Source organism: Epargyreus clarus, unplaced genomic scaffold (assembly GCF_041222505.1).
Source record: "Epargyreus clarus isolate Ecla_fem2 unplaced genomic scaffold, WU_Ecla_fem_2.2 ptg000012l, whole genome shotgun sequence".
In the NCBI taxonomy this organism is placed as follows: Eukaryota; Metazoa; Arthropoda; class Insecta; order Lepidoptera; family Hesperiidae; genus Epargyreus; species Epargyreus clarus.
The window spans coordinates 1,619,677-1,645,843 of record NW_027332220.1 but is presented as its reverse complement, the minus strand read 5'-3'; the positions used below and the strand labels follow the sequence as shown (position 1 = coordinate 1,645,843).

General features: G+C 41.6%; 2 protein-coding genes across 8 annotated transcripts in view; one reads left to right on the top strand and one right to left on the bottom strand.

Annotated features, from left to right (window-relative positions):
• Positions 1-223: 223 nt before the first annotated feature.
• The window catches only part of Smr (nuclear receptor corepressor smrter), a 189,875-nt gene continuing 163,931 nt past the window's right edge, over positions 224-26,167 (bottom strand). For 4 of the 7 annotated variants that reach the window (XM_073078061.1, XM_073078056.1, XM_073078062.1 and 1 more), the window contains 18 exons: positions 25,121-25,355; positions 24,559-24,817; positions 13,293-13,593; positions 12,754-12,863; positions 11,764-12,221; positions 11,139-11,315; positions 10,265-10,534; positions 9,404-9,757; positions 8,562-8,853; positions 7,729-7,990; positions 7,136-7,273; positions 6,488-6,656; positions 5,844-5,971; positions 5,082-5,259; positions 4,392-4,666; positions 3,771-3,950; positions 3,139-3,347; positions 224-2,565 (listed from right to left, as the gene is read on the bottom strand). In XM_073078061.1, the coding sequence (XP_072934162.1) occupies positions 2,447-2,565; positions 3,139-3,347; positions 3,771-3,950; positions 4,392-4,666; positions 5,082-5,259; positions 5,844-5,971; positions 6,488-6,656; positions 7,136-7,273; positions 7,729-7,990; positions 8,562-8,853; positions 9,404-9,757; positions 10,265-10,534; positions 11,139-11,315; positions 11,764-12,221; positions 12,754-12,863; positions 13,293-13,593; positions 24,559-24,817; positions 25,121-25,355 (4,114 nt within the window). In that variant the 3' untranslated portion in view covers positions 224-2,446. The remainder of the gene's footprint in view (positions 2,566-3,138; positions 3,348-3,770; positions 3,951-4,391; positions 4,667-5,081; positions 5,260-5,843; positions 5,972-6,487; positions 6,657-7,135; positions 7,274-7,728; positions 7,991-8,561; positions 8,854-9,403; positions 9,758-10,264; positions 10,535-11,138; positions 11,316-11,763; positions 12,222-12,753; positions 12,864-13,292; positions 13,594-24,558; positions 24,818-25,120; positions 25,356-26,167) is intronic. The other 3 variants (XM_073078057.1, XM_073078060.1, XM_073078059.1) reach the window with 3 other exon arrangements.
• Positions 22,476-23,591, top strand: LOC140746068 (uncharacterized). Its single transcript, XM_073078064.1, has one exon. It carries the CDS (start codon positions 22,788-22,790, stop codon positions 23,256-23,258), a length of 471 nt encoding a protein of 156 aa, XP_072934165.1. The 5' UTR covers positions 22,476-22,787; the 3' UTR covers positions 23,259-23,591.

Below are 26,167 nucleotides of genomic sequence, written 5' to 3'. Positions count from 1 at the left end.
ATTTTTCCTCATTATTGAAATTAATTTAATTAGAAATACCACTAGCGGTTTCCCAAACCGCTTTGAAACTTTGTGAAACGTTCAATTAAAAAAAAACTACAATATTTTAAGTGGAAAAAATCAAAAAGTAAGTATAGGAGAATATATAGACGCCTAAAATTCCAACATTTAATAGTATAAAAAATATAAAAACCAATGTTCACAGATAATAAAACACAGCACACAGATTTGCATCTCATTTATTGATTTGTCCTCCCAAAACTTTGTTTTCGCTTATGATCGGACTTACATGGATTATCCTCCCTTCCGTCTACTTACAATACATTACAGTTTATAAAGAAATCACAATGTGGAGGGCGCAGCCGCCGCGCGTCGCCGCTCAAAGTAAATTTAATCAGTCGAGTTTACACATAGTCACATGCACCGCGGACCCGTTACAAAACTATTTACAACGCTACCACATCTCACGTAACAACTAGGAGTTAACTATGGGCTTACTATCAATACACAGTTTATATTTTACGTTTATACACCGTTGACCACTTTTATCGATAATGTCAGTTTGTGTTCCTTTATCTTTATAAGATTTTTGAATACAATTTATACACACAACAGCTTCACGACATATAACAGTTTCATAGGTACAGCAAACAATCGAATAGCGTGTTTACAGCGAGGGGAATATAATACATGTGGTTTTTATGCTTTAACAATGAAATCGAGATACACTTTCGAATAACGCGCGGATCTCGCGGCCGAAGGGAAACGTCACAATAAAAAAATGCTGGCGCGCGGCGACACACACACGCGCACACACACTCGCACAGCCGCTCATGCACACACGCACACACACACACACCACCCGGAGCTCGTTCAGTATTTATACCCGGTCGCGGCGACCGTTCTAACTAAAACTGAAAAAATCTCTATCGTTATCATTACGCTAACCTGTATAATTACAAATGCACAGTATGTATACATAATAACCATACACTTTTACAATATGTATATAATTTACCGTTCCTAATCCGAAAACCGTGTTTACACTATGTATAATAAGTTCGCTCGACGGCTCGCCCGCCGCGGCCGCTGCCGACATAACGATAACGATACATTGATGCGATATTTACACGAAAAATGAGAATTCAACTACGCGTATACTAACTCGAGTGACGAGCGAGCGGGCCCGCGGCAAGCTTGCGACGTCCACCTTAAAGCGTCTCCTAACTACGGGGCGGAGCGCCCGCGGCCGGACTCGCCGGCGTCTATACACAATGTACAATACCTACATGACTACGTGTAGCTAAGAATGGACGAAGTCGCGGTATCTACCGGTGTGTAGGAGCGATGGAAGACTGGATACGAGACTGTACAGCGTTGCATCACCCACACGCGGCCCCGGACCGGGCCCCCGGGCCGGGACCGGGTAACGCCAAATAATACACTATTTCACCCACGAAAACGTTTCAGCATAAACTATTTTGGTCCTATACTCTGCTGCGGTTCATAGCAGTGAAAATAACATCAGTTACACGATTATCACGATACACAACGCACCCGGCGCTCGACAGCCGCCGCGCGAGGCGCCCGGCGTCCACACTCGCCGCACTCTCACCACATAACACTATCATACTCGAGTTACAATATAAAAAAATATTATTCAGCGTTACGATTTTATACAATATTATCGGAGAACGAAAACTTAAAGAAATAAATAACGATTTAACATTGATCACATGCTCGACGGCGCTGTCGAATACCTAGGAAGTGTGGTTTTGTACAAAAGTGTCAAGTATACCTACTCTATACAGACTTGACGTAAAGCCAAAATGCTTCATTGGACAACAGACTGCACGGAACCAAATAAAATTTTGATTCTTAGTCTTAAAGTTCGAATCGGGAACCTGTTTTAGTTTCACTCCCACGACTTGCATCGTTCGTATCGTCCGCGAGTGCCGCCCGCCGCCGCCACGGCTGCCCGACACTGAGATCACTTCCACTTACTAGTTACGAAAATAATCACTACACTTTAAACGTTCCGGTTGCTTAAATAAATAACACAACTCCAACTTCTTCATAATCCAACAAATTTTCTTCATGATTTTTCAAATATAAACTCTTCTTGATTCCTTGCTTGATTTCATTCATTCATTCTTAAGTAACATAAATTGACGATTCAAGTTTGTAAATAATAAAAAACTTGTAATGTTTTCTTCTTCCTTCATAAAAAAACAGCATTGTTTTAGGCACAAAACAATGTGATCGTCGTCCTCGGCCGTCAGCGTCGCGGCGCCGTGAAGCAGATGACGGAGGTGCGCGGCTGGGCGGGCGGGGCGGCGGAGGCGGGGGCGGCGTCGGGCGGGCGGCCGAGCAGCGCGCGCAGGCGGGCGTGGGCGGGCGGCGCGCGGCGCTAGGAGGGCGCGGGCGGCGGCTTGGGCGCGGCGTGTCAGTCCTCGTCGGACAGCGGCTCGTACTGCGCGGACATGAGCGGCGCGGGCTCGCTGGCGGGCGGCGCGGCGGGCGGCGCGGCGTGCGGCGCGCCCAGCGGGGCCGCCGGCGCTGTGCCTGTTCAACACGACACGACAATGTTAGTATTACATAACTATTAACATGAGATGATGATAACATTAACATGAAAAAGTTATAAAGTTTAAGAGTGAATATTCATTTACGTTCGTTATAAATATTTAATCTATCCAAATATTACGACCAAAGATCGCAATTGAATAGTGTCTAGTATGAATTAATTGTGAAATATAGGCAATACATTGGATAGATTTATTATTAATATAGAGCATCAAAATATAGTAATTTATATAGTAGGGAATCGTTTCGTGTTACAAAATGTTATATCATACAAACATTATAATGTCATTCAAAGGTATTACAAACATATGGTCCCGTTATGTATGTTTCAATATACTGTTGTAAAATTTTTGATCACATATCGAAAAATTATGATATTTGAAAACTTTCGTATCGTGATCATTCTATGTCGTGTTGTTACTATGTCGTACTTTTATACATCATATAGCATATATCCACGGAACACACAAATCGTAATACTATGTCATGTGTCATATCATCACATTATAATGCCATGTCATGACGTGTGACATAAATTGTAAACAAACGTACCGTCAGCACTGGTGACGTTGAGCGCGGAGTAGGGATACGCGTACGCGGTGGGAAAGGGCAGCGGCTTGGCGCGCTCGTCCACGTCGGAGCGCATCACCTCCACGATGCGGTTCGTGACGTAGTCGTACGCGGTGAGCACGCTGCCGCCGCCCACGCCCACGCCCACGCCGCTGTACCGCCGCGCTGACCCGCTGCCTCCGCTACTACTTCTGTGGACACAATACATGAATTTTAATTACATTTTGTTAACAAATTTGGAGATGGTGGTACCCTTTGTAGTCGACTCCGGCGGCACCACCGCCACACTTGTTTAGCAAAACAACAGCAGTGTTGAACGCTGCTGTATTTTAATTTGAAGGATGTGGCAAGGGAAACATACTTTTCCGCGGCATTCCAGCTTAAGTGGCGCTTATGTGGCCGACCTCAGGTAGTATCTAATCCTATCTAGGGTTGATTACACATTGAAACAATCTATCTTAGTTTTCAGGAGTAGCACAAGAACCAACCACACAAGTATAATTTGGCTTCAAAAAGAACTCTATCCATGCCGATTGCATGTCCATTTGTTAATTTTAGAAATTGCACTGACAGAACGTTGATATCGAGTACAAAAACAATAGAGCGCTAATCACCTGGCGTGGTGCGTGTCGGGCGGGCTGACGGGCTCGAGGTAGGGCGCGTGCTTGGGCGCGTCCCGCCGCCAGTCGTCGGCCGCCCCGCCCGCCCTGTCGCCGCCGCCCGCCCCACTACCGCCGTAGCTCTCCACACCGCCGCCGCCGCCGCCGCCGGCACCGCCGCCCGCCGTGAACCTGCTGTCACACCACGCAACTTTAGCAATACGCTCAACTTCATCACAATTATATAAATTAAGGAATTCTAAATCCTTTCACCAAACTGAACTGTTTAAAACACCTTTGACTTGCCATCAATAAACCGACGTAATAAAAGGTCGTCCAATTTTAGTATTAAACATGTCTCTAAAAGAATTCGACGAGAAAATATTCTATTTCGTTCACTTAAAACTTCGTGAACCATTTTTAGTACCTCCGGGTAACTACCCAGTGCGCGGTTACTTTAGAAACACTGACTTCATCATCCATCATAAATGGAGGATCTGCGAAAAAAGTCTGTTCCAAAGTGTAGATTCCAACGAAATGATATACCGATTACTTTTACATACGTATCAAAGCCGACGCCTTCATTATATCAATGTACATATTACACTTTATACAAATAATATTAAAAACACTCACTTATGGTGTATAAGCGAGGTGGTGGGACTACAAAAGTCCCTCGTAATGATCTTCGACGCCAAGTCACCCAGCTTCATACTAGTGGTGTGCGCGGCGACGGTCTGGGCGTCATCGTTGCGGTCCAGCGGCCGGTCCTGTCGGTCCAGCGGCCGGTCCTGCCTGTCCAGCGGCCGGTCCAGCGGCCGGTCGGGGGGCCGCTCGGGCGGTCGCTCGGCAGGTGTGTGCCTGTCTGAAGGTGGCTGCGGACCCGATTGGGGCTCCGTTTCACGAATGATCTGGAGTAAATGAATGGTTCGGTTAGTATTTATATTTAAATTTGGTATTTAAATTTTAGTTTCCTCTGCTTTTTATACAAATTATACAGGTGAATAATTTTCTTCTCATATTAAAAAAAGGTAGCAGCAACTTAGAGCAAAAATAAGCACTGACAACGGTAATAATTCAATTTCATTTGATTATTTTTATTGATTTGACAATAATAGACCTAACTTAATTGTTATTCATAATAGGTTTAATATTTTTTTTGCAAATATTTAATCGACGTTCCACCCATCTACACCCCAGTATCTTTTTATCCCTAGATCGGATTATTTTGTTTGTTTTTTTGTAATCTTTATAATCGAAGTAAAGTTTTTTTTCTTTCATTTCACCCTTTACAACTTATTTTCAACATGATCAACCGCCACTCACCGGGAACCTGTCGGAGGTCTGGCTGATCTGGTGCGTGATGATGGCGTTGATGAGCGACGCCGCAGTGAGCGTGCCGCCGTCCGCGGGCCGCCGCTCCGCCCCCGCGCCCGCCACTGCTCCCGCTACAACACTCGCGCTCGACGGTACCAGCGGCGCCGCTGATGATACTGCTGTGCGACTGAGGATTCACGAGATAAATACGTTAATTGGCGTACTGAAAATATGTTATACTCTCGGATATAAAATCTACGTGTTACGATTGGTGTGTTAATTAATGTACAGGAAATTGTATTGGCAGATAAAAAATAACCAAAAAATGATAATAAAAATCCCAATAAAAATATAACAAATTTGGCACCCTGTTTAGGGTACAAGACGTGCCCTATATAGAATAAGAGATACAAACATAGCAAAAATTATTATACCTTCCGCAGTCAGGTAAGAAATAAGCAATTTAGATAATTAACTGAGAATAAACGAGCAAAATTGCTACAACTCCTAAACCGAAACTTTACACTTTCAAGTTTTCACGAAGGCTCTTTACACAGTCCGAACAGAAATAGGAGTGACAACGATGCCACCACAAATTTAACATTGCTAGCATTTCGTATTAGAACATTCGTTATTCCTCGTTTAAAATTGTATTTAATTTATTTTTTCGAATATGCCTACAGGAGCACTTACATATTATCAGTTCTTATACTACTACCCTACCCATTCAAAACGTAAATAAAAAAGAGAAGACTATTAAACGTCACTCACCCGTCCTTCCTATCCATGGGGTGCGGTATGGGGGTGCGTAGTTTCTGAGCGGGACTGTACGCGGTGGCGTTGCCCACGCTGCTGCCCACGCTAACAGTACCACGACGATCCTCCGACGAGCCCACACTCTGCGAAAACACTCATGTTATTAATAAAAATAAATAAATAAAATAAAAAAATCCTTTATTTCAGGCAAATAAAGACCCATATAGTGTGTGTTAGTAACAGGTTACTTATATGCTATGTTAGTACCTATTATTAGTAACATATAACAATTTACGACATACGAGTACGTCTTACATAAGGATTACACTAAAAAAAGCTTTAAGATAATAATGTGATAACGCAACTTAATCTCGCAAACCACATTCAATTTGGTCCTCTGAACCATATGACACGATACTAGTATTCTTCAAATTAATACGGTGATTTCACTTTTCTTTTCTTTCTTGAAATTAGATCTATAAGCAACGCACCCAGATAAAAATATTCTTTGATAAGAGCAAAAAAAGCCTGTTCTATCACAATTTGATTCTTCGATAGATAGAAATCGTTCGTTCAAATATATACACAATATCCGAGCCAGATACAATATAGTTTCGTAGTTTGTTACAGAATAGCAATTTTGACTCCTCGGCACCCACCTGCGCCTGCTGCAAATGGTGTATGTTGGTCTGATGCAGCTGGTGCTGTTGGTGCTGGTGTTGTTGATGTTGCTGGTGTTGCTGGTGTTGCTGGTGGGGCTGGTGCTGGTGTTGCTGCTCTAACACGTAGTGCCGCTCCGACATACCCGCCATCCGTTCTCGGTCTCTACTGGAAATTATGAGTCAATTATTAGACGGGGAGTTAATAAAAAAAGTTGATAATATTTGAAGGTAGGACCCTAAAGAAATGACTTCGGTGGTATAGTCCGCGCCAAACTACTAGCCCGCTCTGTAGTTGTTGCGAGCAGGTGTAGTCATACAATTTGCTACGGCGACGCGATTCATTTCTGTATTCAGAGCGGACTAGCAGTTTTACGTGGACTATACCACCGTCACATCTTTTTTTAAGTCCGTTAAAATGTTCAGCGTTGCTATGTTCCGTTATGAAGGATGTGATAAAAATGTCTTTTTGACTATGTGTCTCTGTAGTAACAATTTCATTGTTGAAAAAACTAGAAACCATTTTAATAATACCCACACACAATGACGTGTATGTGTTGTTGTTTTATCAACTATAATTCCACCAAACTCCTCCACTTGTGTGAAAATACCCGTGCCTTGTAGTAGGTCATAAAAAGTGTTATTTACCTGTCTCTTGTCTGTGTGATCAGCTGTCTGTCCCTCTGTGCGTCTGAGTACTGTGGTTGCGCCACCCTCCTGTCCCGCTCCGCAGTTGAATACGAGATCTGATGGTATTTCTGGCCCATTGGGTATTCCCGTTGCGTTCTGTGATAGAATAAGACAAATACATATATAGAAAAACGTAACCACCCTTTCAATTACGAAATGAAAACCTTGTTTTATCATGTCCTCAATAAAGAAATAAGCAATTACATACATTTTTAATTTAGACCTCAATGTCTAAAATCGAACCTAATGCTGTATATGCAGACGAACCTTTATAAAAAGTGTAATTTAATCAATAATCGTTTGCAAAAAATATGCATTATAAACTATTTTACCTATTATACTTATTTGCTCGATTACTATTACAATACTCAGTATTGTTATAAGTCGCTTTTTACATTAAAAGCCACACACTAGAATTGTGCAATTGCTGCAATGAACATACACAATTACACAAACATCTGAACCCAGCACAAAAACGTAAGTTCATCGTTTAGATATCTCTTCGTCCGGGATAAAACCTCCCGGTAGTCTACAACCAAATGACGCCTCACCTAATATTGTGGTGCTGTTGATGTTGCTGGTGTTGGGGTTGCTGGTGCGGTTGCGGCGCGTGCGGCCTGTGCGGCTGGTGTTGTTGGTGCTGGTGTTGCTGGTGGGGCTGATGGGGCTGGTGTTGCTGGTGCTGCTGGTGTTGCTGGTGCTGCTGGTGCGGATGGTGCAGCGCGTCCGCGGCGTCGGGCTCGCGAGCTCGCGGCACCGGCAACGCGGGCGCCGCTATCGCCGCGTTCACTAGGTTCGTGAACGCTTCGTGACCTGCAACATCAATAATGGTCAGTTGTCAATATGTACTAGGCATTCGAAAGATTATGTTTGGTGTATATATATACGAGGACATACACTATCTGAGGTTATGTTATAAGTTAAACACCATCTGAGGTGATATTATAAGTTAATTTTTTTTGCCACAATTTTTGCACACCTATTGTATTTGCCAACAGACTGTTTACCAATTACACGCAAACGATTACTGCATATACTTGGCCGAAATATGCAAGGCAAACTAATGAGGCCAATATTTTCATAGTTAATATATATAGTGATTTTATGATCTATGTTATGTGTTACCAGTAGTTGTGTATTGCGTTACGCATTCATTATGTATCTATTTCGTAACTAAACCAAGTCAGACGTTTCTTTAATCTCAACTTTATAATTACGTTTTATTTTCTTCACACATTTCCTTTTTTTTCGAATTTAATGTTTACTTTTAGCGACTAGCAATATATGGCTAATTTATTTCAAGATAACAATTGAGCTAATGGTGTCTTTACATAACATTTATAAATTGAAATTTATAAATTGTTGTATAAGATAAGTCACTCACCAGGCGCTGGATATGTGTTCCTGTGTATGACCGACGCGTCTCTGTCCCTCCGCACCTGATGCTGATGGTGTTGCTGATGTTGCGGATGTTGCTGGTGTTGCTGATGTTGCTGATGCTGTTGATGCTGCTGATGTTGCTGGTGTTGCTGGTGCGGGTGGTGCTGGTGGTGCGGGTGGTCGCGCTCCCGCCTCGCGCCGCCGTGCATCTGTTGCGACGTGATGTAGTCCGTCAGGATGATCTTGCGTTGCTCGATGTCGTACACGCCTCGTGTCGTTGGCGCTGTTGATACCTGCTGGGGAGTATACATTATATAAGACGACTGAGCCAGAAATATATTTACCTATTACACAAAAAAACATCTCGATAGCAACGCCACCTAATGCTTCCCAAAGTAGCCTTTTTCCTCAAAATTGAACCCCAAACTCATTAAACTTCATTGAAAACATTTGGATGGTTTCAACGATGTACGAAGTGTAGCGTACGTGTGTACGAACATGTACGAATGGCCCCGTAATCAAAATAATAATATAATAACTTTTTTATTTCAAGCCACAGGACTCATAAGTGTTAGTATTACATTATAGACTTATCCTATGTTAGTACTTAATCTAAAACTTATAGTGTAACATATTGTGAATAACAAAACGTTTGTAAATAGTCATTATTTTTTTCATTTGGTAATTACTCAAATAAAATTAGAATATAATATTGGCAAATATTGACAATGAAAAAAATAAGAATAAAGAATTTCTCGATTTTCTTTACAATGGTCATGTGGTCGAGCTTTGACCAATAGCCGAAAAGTACTTTAAGTATAAAAGATGAAGATTAAAAATAGTTACCGTTGAAAACGACGGCGACTGCGGCCTGGGCTGGCTCGTGGCCGTCGCGTAGTACGCTCCGCCGGGACTCCGCCCCTTGTAGTAGTTGAAGTTCCTGTTCTCGGGCAGGTGGTGCGGCGCGTGGACGGGGGTGCCCGCGGTGATGGAGCCCGTCTTCGGGTCGGGGGGTGTCCGTCTCGCGTCGAACCTCGTCTCCACGGGGGTGCCGAGCGTGATGGAGCCTTTCGGGTTGGGGGGTAGTTTCAGGGCAGGGCGCGGGGAGGCCACGGGCTTCGCTTTCGCGTTGTACTGCGTGGGCGACTCCCGCTCCTGCTGCGCTCGGTACGTCGCGTAGTCTGTCGCGTTTCTGTGTGGCTGGATGGAAGGAACGATATTGTTAGTTTTATAGTTTACTTTACTGTCTCTGTAGGCGAATATACAAAGTTAAAATGATTTTTTTATTGTACAAAAGAAGTTCATTTTATGAAGGCATTATTATCTGCCTTAAAATATTAAACATCCGGTTTATGCATTTGGTTCATGCTTAAAAAAGAATTAACGCCAGTCATTAAAAGTCTAATAATTGGAAAGATTATTATAAAAGGTTGAAATTCTACAATGTTTAGTATGAAGAAATTGGCAAATGATGATGTTTGGTAGACAACACATTGTATATATTGATTATCAATAATGGGGGTTGAAAGGTTTACTTCAAGAGATTTTCAGGATCTGTCTCCAGGTTCAACCAATCTATCGTACACCCTATGACAAGAAAAAGAGGCAGGGTATAACACCGTCCTTGTCGCTGCCCACCAGTGTGATGCTCTCACCACTAGTCTAGGGTAGTATGAGGTAGTCTAGGGTAGGGTAGGGTATACTCACACTGAGCAGCTTGGCGGGGTGCGGCGGATGGTTGGCATGTGTCGCGAGGGGCGTGTGCTCCATCCTCTGTCGCTTCACGCTGAGGTCCAGCAACGGCTCCGCTCGGGGCTCGATGTGGAGCAGCATGAGGCCGTCCTTGTCGCCGCCCACGGGCGTGATGGTGGCGGCGTGGTGCGGCGAGCGCGGGGAGCGCGGCGAGCGCGGGGAGTGGCCCGCGTGGTGCGCCGCCGATACTACCGTCAGGGTGGCCAGGGAGTCGTGCTGCGGTGGCTGGAGAGAACGGTACACTCATTATTTTACATCACATACATTTTTTTTAATAATATAATATGGCTATAGAAAACGGTACACTTATTAATTTACATCACATTTTTTATAGTACAATAGGAGTAGCAGACGAGCATGCAGTCCACCTGATGGTAAATGGCTACTGCCGCTTTGGACATCTGTAGTCAACCCCAGATAGGATTAGATATTCCTACCTGAGGTCGGTCACACATGCGCCGCTACCCCTGAGGACTTAGCTAGAATGCCTCGGAAAAGTATGTCTCCCTTACCACAGCCTTCAAACCAGATTACAGCAGTGCTCACTGCTGTTATGAGGCAGAAATTGGTGTGGTGTGGCGGAGGCACATTTTATAAGAATGCTATAAATGTAATTCTTTGTCAATTAGTCATACTGAGATGATTAGAAGACGAATACAGTGAAAAAGTAAGTAGAATATGAATTAGTAAAAATTACACTGGATCTCATACTTATAAAATACCTTAATTTCAATCGTACAGTAAAAATAAACTTTTCTAATGGATTATTCTAAAATTTTAAGCAATATTTCAACATTTTAGTGCGGCTGGTGTATGACCATCAAAGTACCTTAGGCGGCGGATGGTGGTGCGGCGGGCGGTTGTTCTTGAGCAGGCTCACTTCGATCATACTGAGCACCATGTCGCGCACCGTCAGCGGTGCACTACCACCCACCGACACCGACACCGCCGACACCGCCGACACCGCCGACACCGCCGACACCGGCGGCAAGGGAGGCGGGACCGCCTGGGGAAAGCACGGTATACTTAGAGATCTAACTATGACTTAGTTATGGATTAAGAATTGATGCCGCGTCTCTGAATACTACATAAATGTCCATAGAAATACTGCATAAATACGAATTTGCTAACAGAGTAAATTTTATTGAGATTCATAATTTTATATGTGATTTTCAAAAGCCTTTTTTTGTACCACATCCACTTGTATAATTTTACATGTATTACGACAGTAAATAATATTATTTATATGTAATTCGTTATCAGGGCAAACAGAAATGGGGTGCAATTGTAGCTTTTTTCTGTTTTGTAGCACTTTTAGTTTGGATGTTAAGGGTAAAGGAGTAGTGGCGTGCCATTGTAGCATTTTTTCCATTATATAGCTATTTTATTCGAATGTTAAGTTCAGACATTAGTATATTAACAAGGACAATGGCATTAATATAATATTTACATACCTTCGCACTGGGCGCGTCATTCTCCTCGTCTGCTGTCTCCGTCGCGGACGAATCGTACTCGTCTCGGCGGTGCCGTCGCGGCGCCACTGCATCTGTTCTCGGACCCGGCAGGGGCGGAGGCCGAGGGGACTCCGCGCTCGCCGTGTCCGTATCCCCCGAGCTCAACACGCTATCATCCGTATCACTCCCACGTATCGGCTGCCGTTCAGTTAACAGTGCATCCAGTTGCAGCTTTTTTCTATACGTGAAGTAGAAGGCTTTCAGGCTCGCGGGTGTTCGGCCGCTGGTCGCCGCCATCCGCTCCCACGCGGTGCCGTGTTCTCGTAATAGGTTCCTGAAGCGGGAGGCTTCGTCCTCCGTGGGCTCGGGCGCGGAGCCCCCCTCCCCTATCGTGTCGAGCCGCCGCGTTATCCGCTTAAAGCAAGTCAAGCAACACTTGCTCAAGTCGCTTGGTATTTCTGGAAAATATTAAATTGACGAGCATTAATGAAATTAGTAGGTAAGTTATCAAGTACGATTATATAAGATATTGATGTTGAAATCATAAAATAAATTCTGTTATACGAAATGTATTTGGATTCAAGCATGAAAAATCTCAAAGGCTACATTTAAGTGCCTGTTACACTTGTTTTAAATGTAATTTCAGGACTTAGTTTTTTACTTAATATAAAATTAGCGAACGATGCAGTCCAACTGATATTAAGTAACTACTGCTGCCCATGGACATCTGCAATCAATGTCAGACAAGGGAAAGCACATTCCCTTAACATATCCTTCAAACTAGAACACATCAGGGCTTAACACTGGTATATATTATGAAATAGGTGTGGCGGTGGTGGTGCCAGAGTCGAACTACAGAGGCTTCCACCTTTAAACGATAATAACTCCCTACAAGTAAGAATGGGTTTATAACCATCGCATCACACCACTGTAATACGAGTCAATAGTTCTCTATTGATGATGATTAATGATAAAAATGATGATACTAACGGAACTCATCCATGAGTGGTCGCTTGAGGTCCGGCGCGAGGTCGTGCCAGCGCGGCGGCAGGTGCCGCAGCCGCTTGGCCCGCGGACCCGCGCACGACGGCACCGTACATCTGCAAACAAATGTGTTATGTTATATTCTCTGATGATATAACGTTTGTAAGATATAAGTGGCAAACGGGCGTGGAGTTAACTTGGTAAGTGTTTACTGTCCATTTATGTCTTTAACCTATTCTACGTAGAGAGAGGTTTGACGTGAAGCCGATTACAGCTTTGTCTCTCACATGTAAGTTAATCCATGTGTTTTCAGTATACGTGTGGTTATAAAATATACGAGTGTCTTAATTGATTTAGGAATTAGTTTACAAAAAATACGAATAAATGAATAGTTGGCAGCGTTCAATGTTATTGAATGCTGTTCTTTCGTGGCATTGAAACTCCAGATTTTTGTCCATGATGAGGAGAAGTCCTCACAACATAATACATACATACACTCGTACTTAGCATTAAATGACATAATATGAAGAGGTGACGTGACGCACCTGCTCCTCCTCGCCCGCACGCAGCGACAGTGGCACGCCTCGCACACGCGCGCGTTGACCGCGCCCGCGTCCAGCCCGTACTGCGCGGCGCGGGACGGCGCCACCGCCCGCGCGGCGCCGCTCGCCGAGCACACCGCGCACGTGCCCGTCGCGCCCGTCACGCTCGTCACGCCCGTCACGCTCGTCACGCTCGTCGCGCCCGTCGCGCTCGTCACGCTCGTCACCGTGCTCGCGCTGGTAGCGTTCGGCGTGCTCGCCGGCGGGATTGATGTTAAAGGTGTGCCCGTTCGCTCTATCACCGCTGTGGACAATAATACAATTGATAGATATAATTTAGCGCATTCAAGTTACGTCGTACACCTCTTTTACACTACTCCATGTTAAGATTTCCTTTGTCATAGATGTTATGTATGTATAAACAAAAGTCAAATTATCAGGCTTAGGAAAAGGTTAAGGAACTGAAATTATAATTAATCTCTAAGGCCAAATATATAATTTGAAACATTACATTAACTTGTTTATAGGAGCCTCAATACACCTTTCGACAACAGGTACTCCTGTACAGGATACTGTGTACAGGACTTAATATTTAGTGTCAATGATCGACCATTTCATTAGGTGGAATAACCCACTTATTCCTATGAAGAATTTTATGAAGAATTTAATAAAATAATGAATTCACTTATAACTATGTAGAATTAATTATGTAGAATAATAAAGATAATCTTTAATTTCAATCAAATAAACAAATAGTAAGATACTAACACAGAAACCACCCAAATAGCACTAAAACGAGAAACAATTTGTAAACCGTATAACTACCCCGACATCTCCACCACTAATTACCACGCTGAATGCATCGCATTTAACTAAGTTTGTTCAGAACTGTAGCTACGTGGTTGCCAGCGCGCTCTGTTTAAATATCTAATGAGTTCACGCCGGTTCGAATCCGCTTCAGCGATCTGAATGGCTTAGTTTAAATCGTTATTTGTTTTAGTTGATTGTACTCGTGTGTACTGTAACGGTCCGATTTATGTACAGGATGTTGCGAAATAAACAAACGTGAATATTATTTGTGCAGAACGGTTCAATCTATATAAGGGTGTTTAGAAATAAGCAGATTTGAACATCCCTTTTGTATTGGTTTGTGCCCGTATATCTAATATGGAAACTCAGTAAACCATGAAAATTATTATTATTTATTTATTTATTTATTTACTCAAAACTTACATCTAACATTACAGGCCAACCTAATGCGTTAGTGTAGTGAAATTAATTAAACAATTGAAATTAAATATGAATTGTTAATAAATTAAAATTACATTCAAGATTCAAATTAGTCAAAAATAGAATCTATCACAAAAGCGACGCCTACGCATACAAACACAAAAAACGTAGAACATACCAAAACACGTTAATATGCTGCACTTTTCGTGCTATAACTCTTCTAAGACGCGATTCCTCGCACAATGAAAAACCGTCGCACATAGCAAAACCAGTCAACCCTACAAACGTTACATCGCACCAACGTACGAGTACGTATTTACGTAACACAACGCACCATCCCCGGCACGTCCGACACGAAACGTTAATCTGCGCCGTGACGTCACGAATACCTTTCAGCCGGTACAAAGCGATACATAATTAACGCGCGATTATGCAGCATTGCATTCGCACCGGCGGCTAATCCGCCGCTTTGCAAATTGGCGCCCAACGAGCGCCTGAATATTGCAGCCGACGGTACGCGTGACGCAGTGATGCTTGAATACCGTTCGTTACACGTGTTATAGTTGTTTTAGTAAAGATTATTGTCCCTTATTTTTATTCACGTTTCGCACGTTCCCTATAAACTGCAATGAAAGCTTAGTCATTTGACATAGTCACCCAATCAGGGGATCCTGAAGTTCAACAGCTAAGCATGCAATTATGATTTTTAAAAATTATATGCGTCCTAGATATGCTTTAACAGTAATGGTTTTTCAAATAATATCAAATAAAACAAATAAATATAATCTTTTTTTGCTTTATTCTGTTTTGCTTTTAAATTTTTTTTACCGATTATCATATTATCTACAATACTTTAAAACATTTCATTGCTAAAGACATTAGCAATATTTTTTCCATTGAATTGTTATTTGCAAACATACCCTAAACCTCTGAGGGATAAAGTTTAGCATTTCAATTGAGTCCATTATGTCTCTTTCCACCTAGTTAAGTTTGCCAATCCGTTATCCGTTGTTCTACAAATTGGCGCCCACCGAGGGCCATGAATATTGCATGGACCGCCTGTCTGCCGGTATAAAGATTATGTAGAATTGTTATCAATTTACATTTAGAGAATATTATTAATATTAACGTTATTATTCACATAATACAAAGATAATTTAGCCGTAACTCTATTTGTGTTATTTTGTGACGGCCGGGCTTCCCCCAGGAGAATGATTCCGGTGGCCAAAAATTTTCAGGTGATTCTACAAACAAAACTGGGATCCAATATTTCGTGACAAATAAGTATGTTTATGTAATCACTAATGGTAGTCCATCCAAATGCCGACCGCGTCGACGTTCCTTAACTTTGTAACGTTATTTTAGTCTTTCATATATTTTCATACAGTTTGACATCACAACTTAAACGCTAACGAGAAAATTAGAACCAACAAATTAAGTTATAAATGCAACAGTTCCTCATCTCAAAGGGCAGCATCTACGAGATTTATTCAAATAATTAATTATCTGTTCAACATTTAAAACAGTTTAAACCCGGCCCTCGTTGTGCGCCAACTCAGCTGAACGCTAATGAGCGCGGCGGGTTTAATTACAGTCGAGATGAACGGCTGCCGATCCAATTAACTCCTGTCCAAATATCAGTAATTGGTGGATTTATCGACCGTGGTGTGCTTTGAGGCTCGCTGGCAATGATAGACGATATACCTATTACTGTTTTGATACTGTTGTAAATTTTAACCTATATGTATAAAATCAAAGTATGTAGTATGGATTAATGTCAAAATCAATGATAGCTTAGTGGTTGAAATTATTTTTTCAATGGGGATTCGAGTCTTTGATATTTCAACTAATTATCACGTGCTATAACGGTGAAGGAAAACATAGTGGGGAGTCCTACACACCTGAAGATTAAATGGTATATGAAGTCTACCAATTCGAACTTTGCCAGAGCGGTAGACTATGGCTTTCAATCTGAAACTAGTCTCGTAACCAGCAGTGATATAGTAATGAGCTGATAATGTTCGGAATAACTGACTACTTACTGGGATTTTAATGTCTATATCGGGTCCTTTACAACGAGTGTGTCCATGTGTGGTTGCGTGCATGCATGTGTGTATGTATGGTACGCGCACATGCGTACATATGTGCATATGTTTATATTGTTATAACACAGCAAACAAACAATCAATCCACACAAACAATAAAGGAAATCCTGTTTAAGATCAATGACAATTAATGGTAATCGTATCCAATTGATCTTAGATCCACGTGCAAAAGCCAGTCTGTTAAATATCTAGGAGGGAGTTAATTCTAGCGGATAACGTTACCCGCTTGCAAGACAAACGTCTGGAGTTCGTTTAGTTAGCTTGCACTAATTAGTGAACAGAGATTAAGTAACACTTTAGCAAAAACGTAGATTTATACTAGCTACACTAATTTGCCTCTGCATATTATTTTACTTATTATTTAACTATTAATAATAAAATTACTAATATTGAAATAATTTGATGTGAATTGTAGAAATGAGGTTGAAGTAACTTTGTTTAGTTAAATTTTGATTTAAAATTTTCTTTTTAAAACACCTTAATCGAAGCATGTTTCCATAACATTTTTGAGTTCATGTAGATATACCCCATATGATATAAGTAAGTACATGTAACCTATCTTATAAGTAGCTTATTACAAATTATGTATATTGATTGTAATTTCGACATATTTCAGGACGTTTTTCAGTCTATAACTAACCTAAGTCATATGTCACAAAATACATACAAAAATAACAAATCAATTCCCAACCGACAATAATTAAATACAACATATACCTACAACCTACAACATAAATATACATAATATAACCACCAGAATTTAAAACGAAACACGGTCTAGCTCGAGTGGAGTTGTTTAATCTGAGATGTCCCCCGTGTTTGTGGCGCGCTCGTTAAATTGCGACGCTCCGCGGGATACGCAAACAACGTACGCATCGTCGGTGGGAGGAGGGGGTGCTTGTGTCACACTTGTACGCGATAACAGCGACAGATTTAGAAGAATATTGTTCCTCAATAAACACAAAGTTACCGATAATATACTAACCTAACCTAACCTAAAGTTGCACATTAATAGCGCGGCGCCTTAGGTCTTGTACAAGTGATGAATCTTCTGCAGGTTTTTTCCCAATATTGAGTAATAGTATAGTGTAACAGTAGCAAACGACCATGCGGTTCACCTGATGGTAAGTGGCTACTACCGCCTTAGACACCTATAATAAATCCCAGATAAGAATCCTACCTGAGGACGGCCACATGTGCGTTGCTACCTCTGAGGACTTAGATCGCCTCGAATAAGTATGTCACACTTATTAAACTCTTAAAAACAGAACACACAGTGCTGAACACTACTGACATAAGACGGAAAAAGGTATGGCGATGGTGCCTCGAATTACAACACACTCTACAAACTAAATCGAACTACAAATGGTTCTACTACCTGACAGTTCTGTAAAGAACTACGGAGAGGATTGCAGTGAAGTTGGCATTCACTGCTTTATAGTTTACAGTAGCTCGCTGTTGATACGACAGCTGTTAAAATTCACAAAAGCTCTCGTAAATAGTTCATCCGGCTGTTACGATCTCTGTTTAAACTACCCCCGTTTAAACGCGATATGTTTTTTTAAACAGTAAACGTCATTCGCTTTAATTTAATAATGTTTTTGTGGAATTGTTTACTGTGAATATTATTCCATGTTTATTTAAACGCTTGTACGCTGAATTCAGCGTAATTGGTAAGATACTTGACTGAATTAAATGTTATATATTTTTCATGAAATTGAAGTACGAGCGTATATGATATCAAATAGACTTGGTGGTGGTAGAATATGACCACAATTACCCGCAAACATACACTTCTACTTTCCAAACTCATAGCCCTACACTATAGCTAACATTCTATGTGTTGGAGACACATAAAGGCGGATACACAAACATCCAGACCCTGAAAAGAAATCTGAATTCATCATTTAGATATCTGTCTGACCGGGGACCGAACCCGGGACCCTGTGCGCGTCAGACCGGTGACCACTCCGCCATGCGGTTCACCATGAGTATTCCACACAAATAGAGGATTGGACTTCCTGTACTCCGCCATAAATGGATCTCGAGTAATTCAAACTAAGTTGGAATACCTCTCTATTTTATGAAACCTTTCCAACCAAAACACAGCAATTTTTAAAACAAAATCAACTGTATTTACTATTTTTCTTGTAACTGACACTTTTCTCGAGGGATGCAATGGTGTGCTTTCTTTTTGTAATTCGATTAATAAAAAATGTGTTTTATCTGTCGGTTTTGCTTTGCTTAACTTTGATACCCCAGGGGCCGTCCGCTTCACTGTTATGAACGAAGGAATAATGTTAGAGTCCTAATACAGTCACTTAATATATTTTATAAGATTAAGTCTGTGAATCCTCTGCGGTATGTAGCAAAACAGCATACTGGTTGCCATTGACAAATGCCATAAATATAATAAAACATTTCATTTACTACAAACGCCGTTTTACCTAAGATCTACTTGCCTGATGTCTTACAAAAACTGCGCTAGTTTTAATGTGCACATTTATCGTCCTCGTTACATTGTCGCTGTAGTTCCGGGACCAGAATAGGGCTACGGTATCCCCTGCCTGTCGTAAGAGGCGACTAAAAGGGGCTTTCGGGGTTGCGGGCGGCAAGAGTGGGAGCTCGAACCGCCCGGCTAGCAACCCCGGAAGGACAGCTGTATGTGTGGTCGAATCCCGTCGTGCACATCAGACGGAGTGGCGAGCACTACGCTCGCCTGGGCGGAGCCCGACGGGGCAACGCGCTAAGAGGACTCCGGTTGCGTTCCTTTGGAGATCCCGGAGTCCTCTACGCGGCGTCGAGGACGGCCACCGGGGGGGTTTTAGTAAGGTAAGAATCCCACATAACCCCGTGTCACTCCCACGGCATAGGGTACCTTTTGAAGGGTTCCCCCACGTAAACAAAAAAAAAAAGGTCTCGTTTCATGTCGCATTAGGAGTCTATTTAGCGTTACCTACGTTTTTAGCACTCGGAGTCAGTTAATACTGTAAGGGCGTCTTTGTCGAGATGTAAAGCTCTCGTGAGATTTGTCGCGGTTATCAGTCCATTGAATACGACATTTGTTATAAAGTGAGACACGATTTCTGAAATTTTGTTTTCAAAATTTAGTAGTTAACGAGCTTGCAGTCCACCTAAGTGGTTACTACCACCCATGTACATCTGCAACCAACTCCATATACGACAGGTTTTATCTGAAGCTTTGAGAACTAAGATAGTCGCCTCATATACACGTATAAGTCAGCTGGCATTGACACTCTTTTAACAAGTCCCAAGAACTATTTCACTACAAATAGATGTAGCTTATTTTTTAGAGTCAAGTATTAACATAACATTACATAGCATCTCAGCATCTTAAGAGCAAATTCGAACTTTCAAGTCTGAGAAAATGGCACCATCATATGCGAAATAATCGGCATTGGAGCAATCGGTTTGGTTAAGTGCAACTCTAGTCTCCCTCGAATAAGAGGGAAACCTGTGCCCAACAGTGCGACATCACGCATTGCGGACATGCCAAATAAACTTACAGTTCTACCTCAGAATAAAGAACAAAAAATATAATTGTTTTAATTAATTTTTAATTAATTTCAATTTACTTACTTTTCAATTTAATTATCACATTGATAAAATAACTATGTACTTTTATAATGTTTATTTAACTGTGCAGTCAACTACACTTGCTATCCACTTGCTATTGTAAACCAATATGTAATTAGTGCACGCATATTTCTTTATACCTCCACAATGTTGTGATTTTTATAATACTGTCTGTACCGTACCTACATAAGTTCTTATTTGTATTTCTCATGTTAAATGAATTGTATTCGAATGAGAAATAAATGTCTTAAACCATAAAAAAACCATCTTTCAGCAACTTCACAATGGCACGTTTAATCAAATGAACGCCGCCAATCACATTACCCGGTAATGCGGGTAATGCCCGTTAATCCGGCGTGCAGTAATCCGTTAACGTATCACAGGGAATCGGTAATTGACTCAGTGGCGTGTAAGCTTTAATCTCTAACAATCCGGTTCATTTTTAGTTGCATTGACAGATGATTTGTAAAAAAATTCAGCTTCATGTACTCATTAAAATGTTCGTTTGAGTTTCTGCTCGCTGCATTGCACAAATGTATATTAATTCGCCGCGTCACAAAATATATAAATAATCAAGACATTCCCTCAATATTATGGAGAAAGTATATCTGGAGTAAAATAATATTCATAGTCTCTTTTACTATAATATATGAAGCATGCAGAAAATGATCATGGCCATATTAGAATTACCAAAATTAAATACTTGCGATGGAGTTAAATTTGATAAAAATCCCACTGGATTTGGACAAAATGAAATTTGTTCCAATCAGATAGTAAAGAGCAAAATAATTCTTATTAACTAAATTTTTATGTTAATAAGATTGAAAAATATTTAATGGACTAATAATTAGTAACAAAATCTAAAAACAGTATTAAGCTAACAGGGGGTCAAGAGTCGAGGCCGGGAGTGGCGGCGGGACCTCTCAAATTAGCACAAAGCCACTGCGAGCGCTCAAACAAGTCTTTCGTGCCTCTTTAATATTAAAACGACTGGCTCAATTAAGCAAAAAGTTTACACAATTAAATATTAACGTCTCCCACTCTACGGATAATTATGTGTTTCTGTGTAGCGGTGTGGACCTGTAGGGTTGCGGCGCAGCGGCAGATTGAAGTTACCCAAAAGCATTTACGTGCATCTGACGTCAAAGGGGCGGCAAAGGGGGCTGAAAAACTCACTATTCGAATAAAAACTACCAATTCTCCAAGTCTAGATTTTCCCACCGATGTTTCAACAATGGCTGCTATAATATTCCTCCTCCAGTAGCTCAGCAAACACTTAATTCACTTAGCGGTCCCCTGCGGCCCGCTCGCCGCTCCCGTTGAGGATTCACACTCATTTTTATAATAAACGGTTCTTTCATTATTTCTTTTTTCCATTTATTTTCGTTTTTCTTTTGTCGATTCTTGTCCATGGATTCTATGATCATGTAATTTCTTAATTTCAAGTTTTTTTTTACGGGAAACTTATTTACCATCGCCGTGAGGTTCAAAATAGATTGGCGTTACGAGATTTAAACCGGAATCGGTAATGCTGGGATGTTACGGTGTAATATTAATGTTTGATTATTTATTATTGATTTATAGATATGATATGTTCCAAACAATGTAGTTTTTAATATGATATATTTTTTTGTCATATTTTTTGTCATTTTGTGAATGTACATATTGGTATATGTACTCTTTTGTTTTTGTTAACTATATAGTCTCCATTCAATTTCAATCATTCAAAATTGCATATTCTCTAAGTTACGTTTTTTCTGTTGGTAATTAGCTAATATCCTTCATAATAAGCTTAAACACACGTTCCTACCGACGTACTGATTTTAGCAACATTCAACTACTCTGTTGTTATAAATATAGTCTATACATTACACCGTGGTACAGACAAAGCAGTACCCACTTTAATAGTGAAATATGCTAAATCGTGTACGTGAACGTGTACGGCTAAGCCGTACGTCGTACCTACGTGTGATTTGCAATTCCCTGTGACGCCGGTGCCGGAGCCAACCGAGTGTGTTCTGTGGAGGATTAGCGCTTCTAGTGCCACTGGAGGTAATTTCGTTATGTTGATCTATTGTCTTCTCTTGTTAAAGAAAATTTTGTATAGAGTATGAAATTTGTTGAATTTAAATTTTAAAGATTCAACTGAGATTTTTATAGAACTGATAGTTCTGATTAAAAAAAGACAAGCCTTGAGGAAAATTGTCGGAAAATATCAATTAAAATGACATTTGGCCAAATATGTGGTTTTTCTTTACATTGCACTAAGGAATTTGTTATTGATAAAAATATGAAGCTTCTTGTTTCTTGACAATTTACATATCTCCGAAAGAAGATAAAATTATGAGCTGATATCATACGGAGTGTTTTACACACTTTCGCTCATCGGCACCCCTCGGTACTCCGAGCCGTCCTCCAACGGTGTTGGTAAACACTGCACGCCTCCCGATCACCGCGGCGACCAAAACAGTGCGCGGGAGGATCGCGGGTAATATTTACCGAGGCGCGGTATATAAGGTTCGGCGGCGGGCCGCGGGCCCAGTGGTCGCCGGTCGGCCGGTGGAGCATGTTGTCGCTGTACCGCGCGTGGCTGGGCCCGAGCCCGTGCGTGGCGCGGCCGGCGCCGCCGCCCGGCGCGCACCGCCCCGTGCCGCGCCGCGCCCGCGCCCCCACCCCGCCGCCGCCCGCCTCGCCGCCGCCGCCGCCCTCGCCGGGCTCCACCGCCTCCAGCGAGCTGGACGTGGAGCGCATCGAGGAGCCCCCGCAGTGCAGCTCGGCCGTGCTGGACGTGGCCTCGTGCGACGGGCCGGTGCGCTTCAGCCGCGTGCTGAACGCCGCGTGGCGCGAGGCGCGGCCGGAGCGCGAGTGGTGCCGCCACCGCAAGGCCGCCCGCGCCGCGCTGCACTACTACCCGTGCAAGACGTGCGGCTCCAAGTTCCCCTCGTACTACTTCGTGCACAAGCACCGCAAGCGCTGCCACGCGGAGGAGGCCGCCCAGGACGAGCCCGAGCCCTCCACCTCCGCCGCCAACGTGTGAGCGCCCGCGTCGAACTTCCGACTTGATGCGACTATCAGAGAATCTTCTTGGAACGTCTAGAGTACGCGCGATTTGCCACTTCTTTCCTTACGAGTGTTATTTTAAATGATTTTTGAAGTGATGTCAAAGTGAAAAAGCCAAAGTGACAAATTTTCGGAAATTTTAAATATAATAAATTGAGTGATGCAAACATATCAATATTAGTGGCGCGGAGCTTATTTAGAAATAGGTTAAATAATTAATAATTTAGTTAATTATAATTGTGGCGTTGTTGGAATAAATATTTAAAACTATTCGTGTTGTATCATTTTAATCACCTGCCAGTAAAGCAAATTTATTAAACATATTTATTCCAAAATTCAGTTTGTTTAAACGCTCGTATATTAATAGTTGTCAAAAATGATTATCCTGTGTCCAACAAAAATATTTATTTCTGAAAAGCCGTAATTAACTGCGATTACCATTACCGATTCGTTTGAATTATATAACGTTAAACATCATATCTTTACTTTCCCACTGTTGGACATGGATACCCAGACCGACTAACTCATGAAACTTAACGTATCTTAGAAAATGTTTCGGAAATCTCTTAAACCTAAGTTTCCTAACGAAGTCTGCCGTCGTAAATAATTTTTGATACGCGCATAATTTTGAGAATCCGGAACACGAACTTAGAAACCATTATTCCTTTACTATTGTTTTCAATTTAATTTTTTCGTTATTTAAATTAAAGTTCTACCAAAAGTTGATTCGTACTTATAGTTAATCATCAACATACGAAATAAAGCGTAATATATAAGATGTTCATAAAACTAGTTACCGAATATTTAAAATGTTTGAAAGTACTTCATAACAACTCCAAATTCTAAGTCAGAATCCAATAGTATTAGTAGCTAAGTAAATATGAGTAAGTTATTTTCCTGAAATAAGTCTGAGCCAAAAATCTAGAACCATATTATACCTACAATTTACCCTATTGAAACCTATTAGTAGAACATAGAACTATTGTTACAATTGCAAAGACAAGACGTAGACAATTTACCAATAAAAATTGAAATATTTAGATTTGAAACTCCTACATGTAAAGTACTAAAAAATTGATTACTTTTTGTAACAAACGAAAATATTATATTTTAATGAAAAAAATGGGTCATGTTTTTCATAGTCACTTATGGTCTTTTATAATAATTTATCATCACTATAATTTTCGAAGCACATCAAACAAACAAAACAACAAGACAAACAACAACAAGAAACAAAAAGACTTAGGCGGCAGATCTTAGGCAGCTATCAGACTCACCAGTTTCCGGCGTGGGCGGCGGCTGCGACGGCGTGGGCGTGGGCGGCTGGGCGGGCTGCGGCGTGGGCGGCGCGCTGCCTGGCGCGGTGGTCAGCACGCTCGGCTGCGACGTCGGCAGCGACGGTAGCGACGTCGGCAACGACGGTAACGACGTCGCCGACGGTGACGACGACGGTAGTGACGGCGGCAGCGACGGCAACGACGAGGGGATGGAAGACGGCAGTGAGCTTGGTAACGATGTGTTGAGTGGTGACGTTGACTGGTGAGAGAATTTGAAGTTAGACTCCAAAGCCAAATAATTGAACAACAAGTACAAAAACCATCAGTAAATATTAAAAGAACACCTAAGGCATACGATACAAATTTATTTTAAAAATCAAAAACGTTACTAAATAAAAAAGTTTTGGACAAAAAAATGTCAATAAAAACAAAACTATACGGTACTACACTTCTGATGAAAATATAAAGAGCTTCATACGCCCAAGAATAATAGTTAAAGAAAGTTTAAAGACGCACATACGCACAGTCGATGAAGTCAGTTAAACACTCAACACACACTCACCGTAATAACACCGACAGCACAGCTGCTGACGACGACGCTGTTGCTGGAGACTATAGTGAGCTGCGTGTCGGCGGTAGCGGGCAGCAGCGAGGCGGGCAGCGGCGAGTCCTGCGCGGGCGGCGTGGGCGCGGGCGTGGGCGCGCCCGGCGTGCTGGGTGCTGCCACCGGGGCGGGCGGCGCTGATGACGCCGGTGGTGGTGATGGCGGGAGCGGTGGTGTTCGGGTTAACTCCAACCTGACAACGATAGATGGTTTTGAAAGTGATGATCATTCTATGGGCAAGAGATGTTTAAAAATCATGATGTAAGAGAAAGAGGTGATGATAAAAGTACAATGCTTAATGATAATAAGAAATAGCAGACATTTGAAAATTTTGCATCCAATTCAGCTGTAAACATGATGACACAAAAGTTCTTAATGATAATAGGCGAATTGTCAACAACAAGTAGTTGTTAAAGTTGAAGAACAAGTTTTAGACGAATACGATACAAGTGGATAAACGAATAGAGGAATAAGGTAGATCAAATATGTATTTTTAATTAACCAGTTGATAGATCATAAAACATCGATAATAAATTCTTTTTAATAATAATAGGGGAGTTATAGCAATTATTTCAAAATTCTAAGATGAATTGAGAGTAGTTTAGGTGATGATAACCAACTAGATGTAAAATATGTAGATGACGAGGCTCTCTTTAATGAAGTTAACCCAGAAACATATCAGGTGGACTTAATGTAACAAAAGTTTTGTGTAAGTTGTAATCTATATGACGACCTCCAACTAACTACAAAAATATTGAGAGCAGCAACTAATAGATAAACTACACGAAATCGAGAGACGATCTATAATCAGTATCACAGTAACGACCAATACAATTAATTACAGCAAACAACATTAAACTGCAAGTTAATAAGCAAGCGTAACCGGGGTTATTAAAATCAGAGAGCGGGTGCCCGCGGGGCGAACGGGTAATATAAAGAGTGGATTGAGCTAATTATGTTTGCTGTGCCCCTGCCTCCCCGCTGTAAACACGTTAGGATATAGGT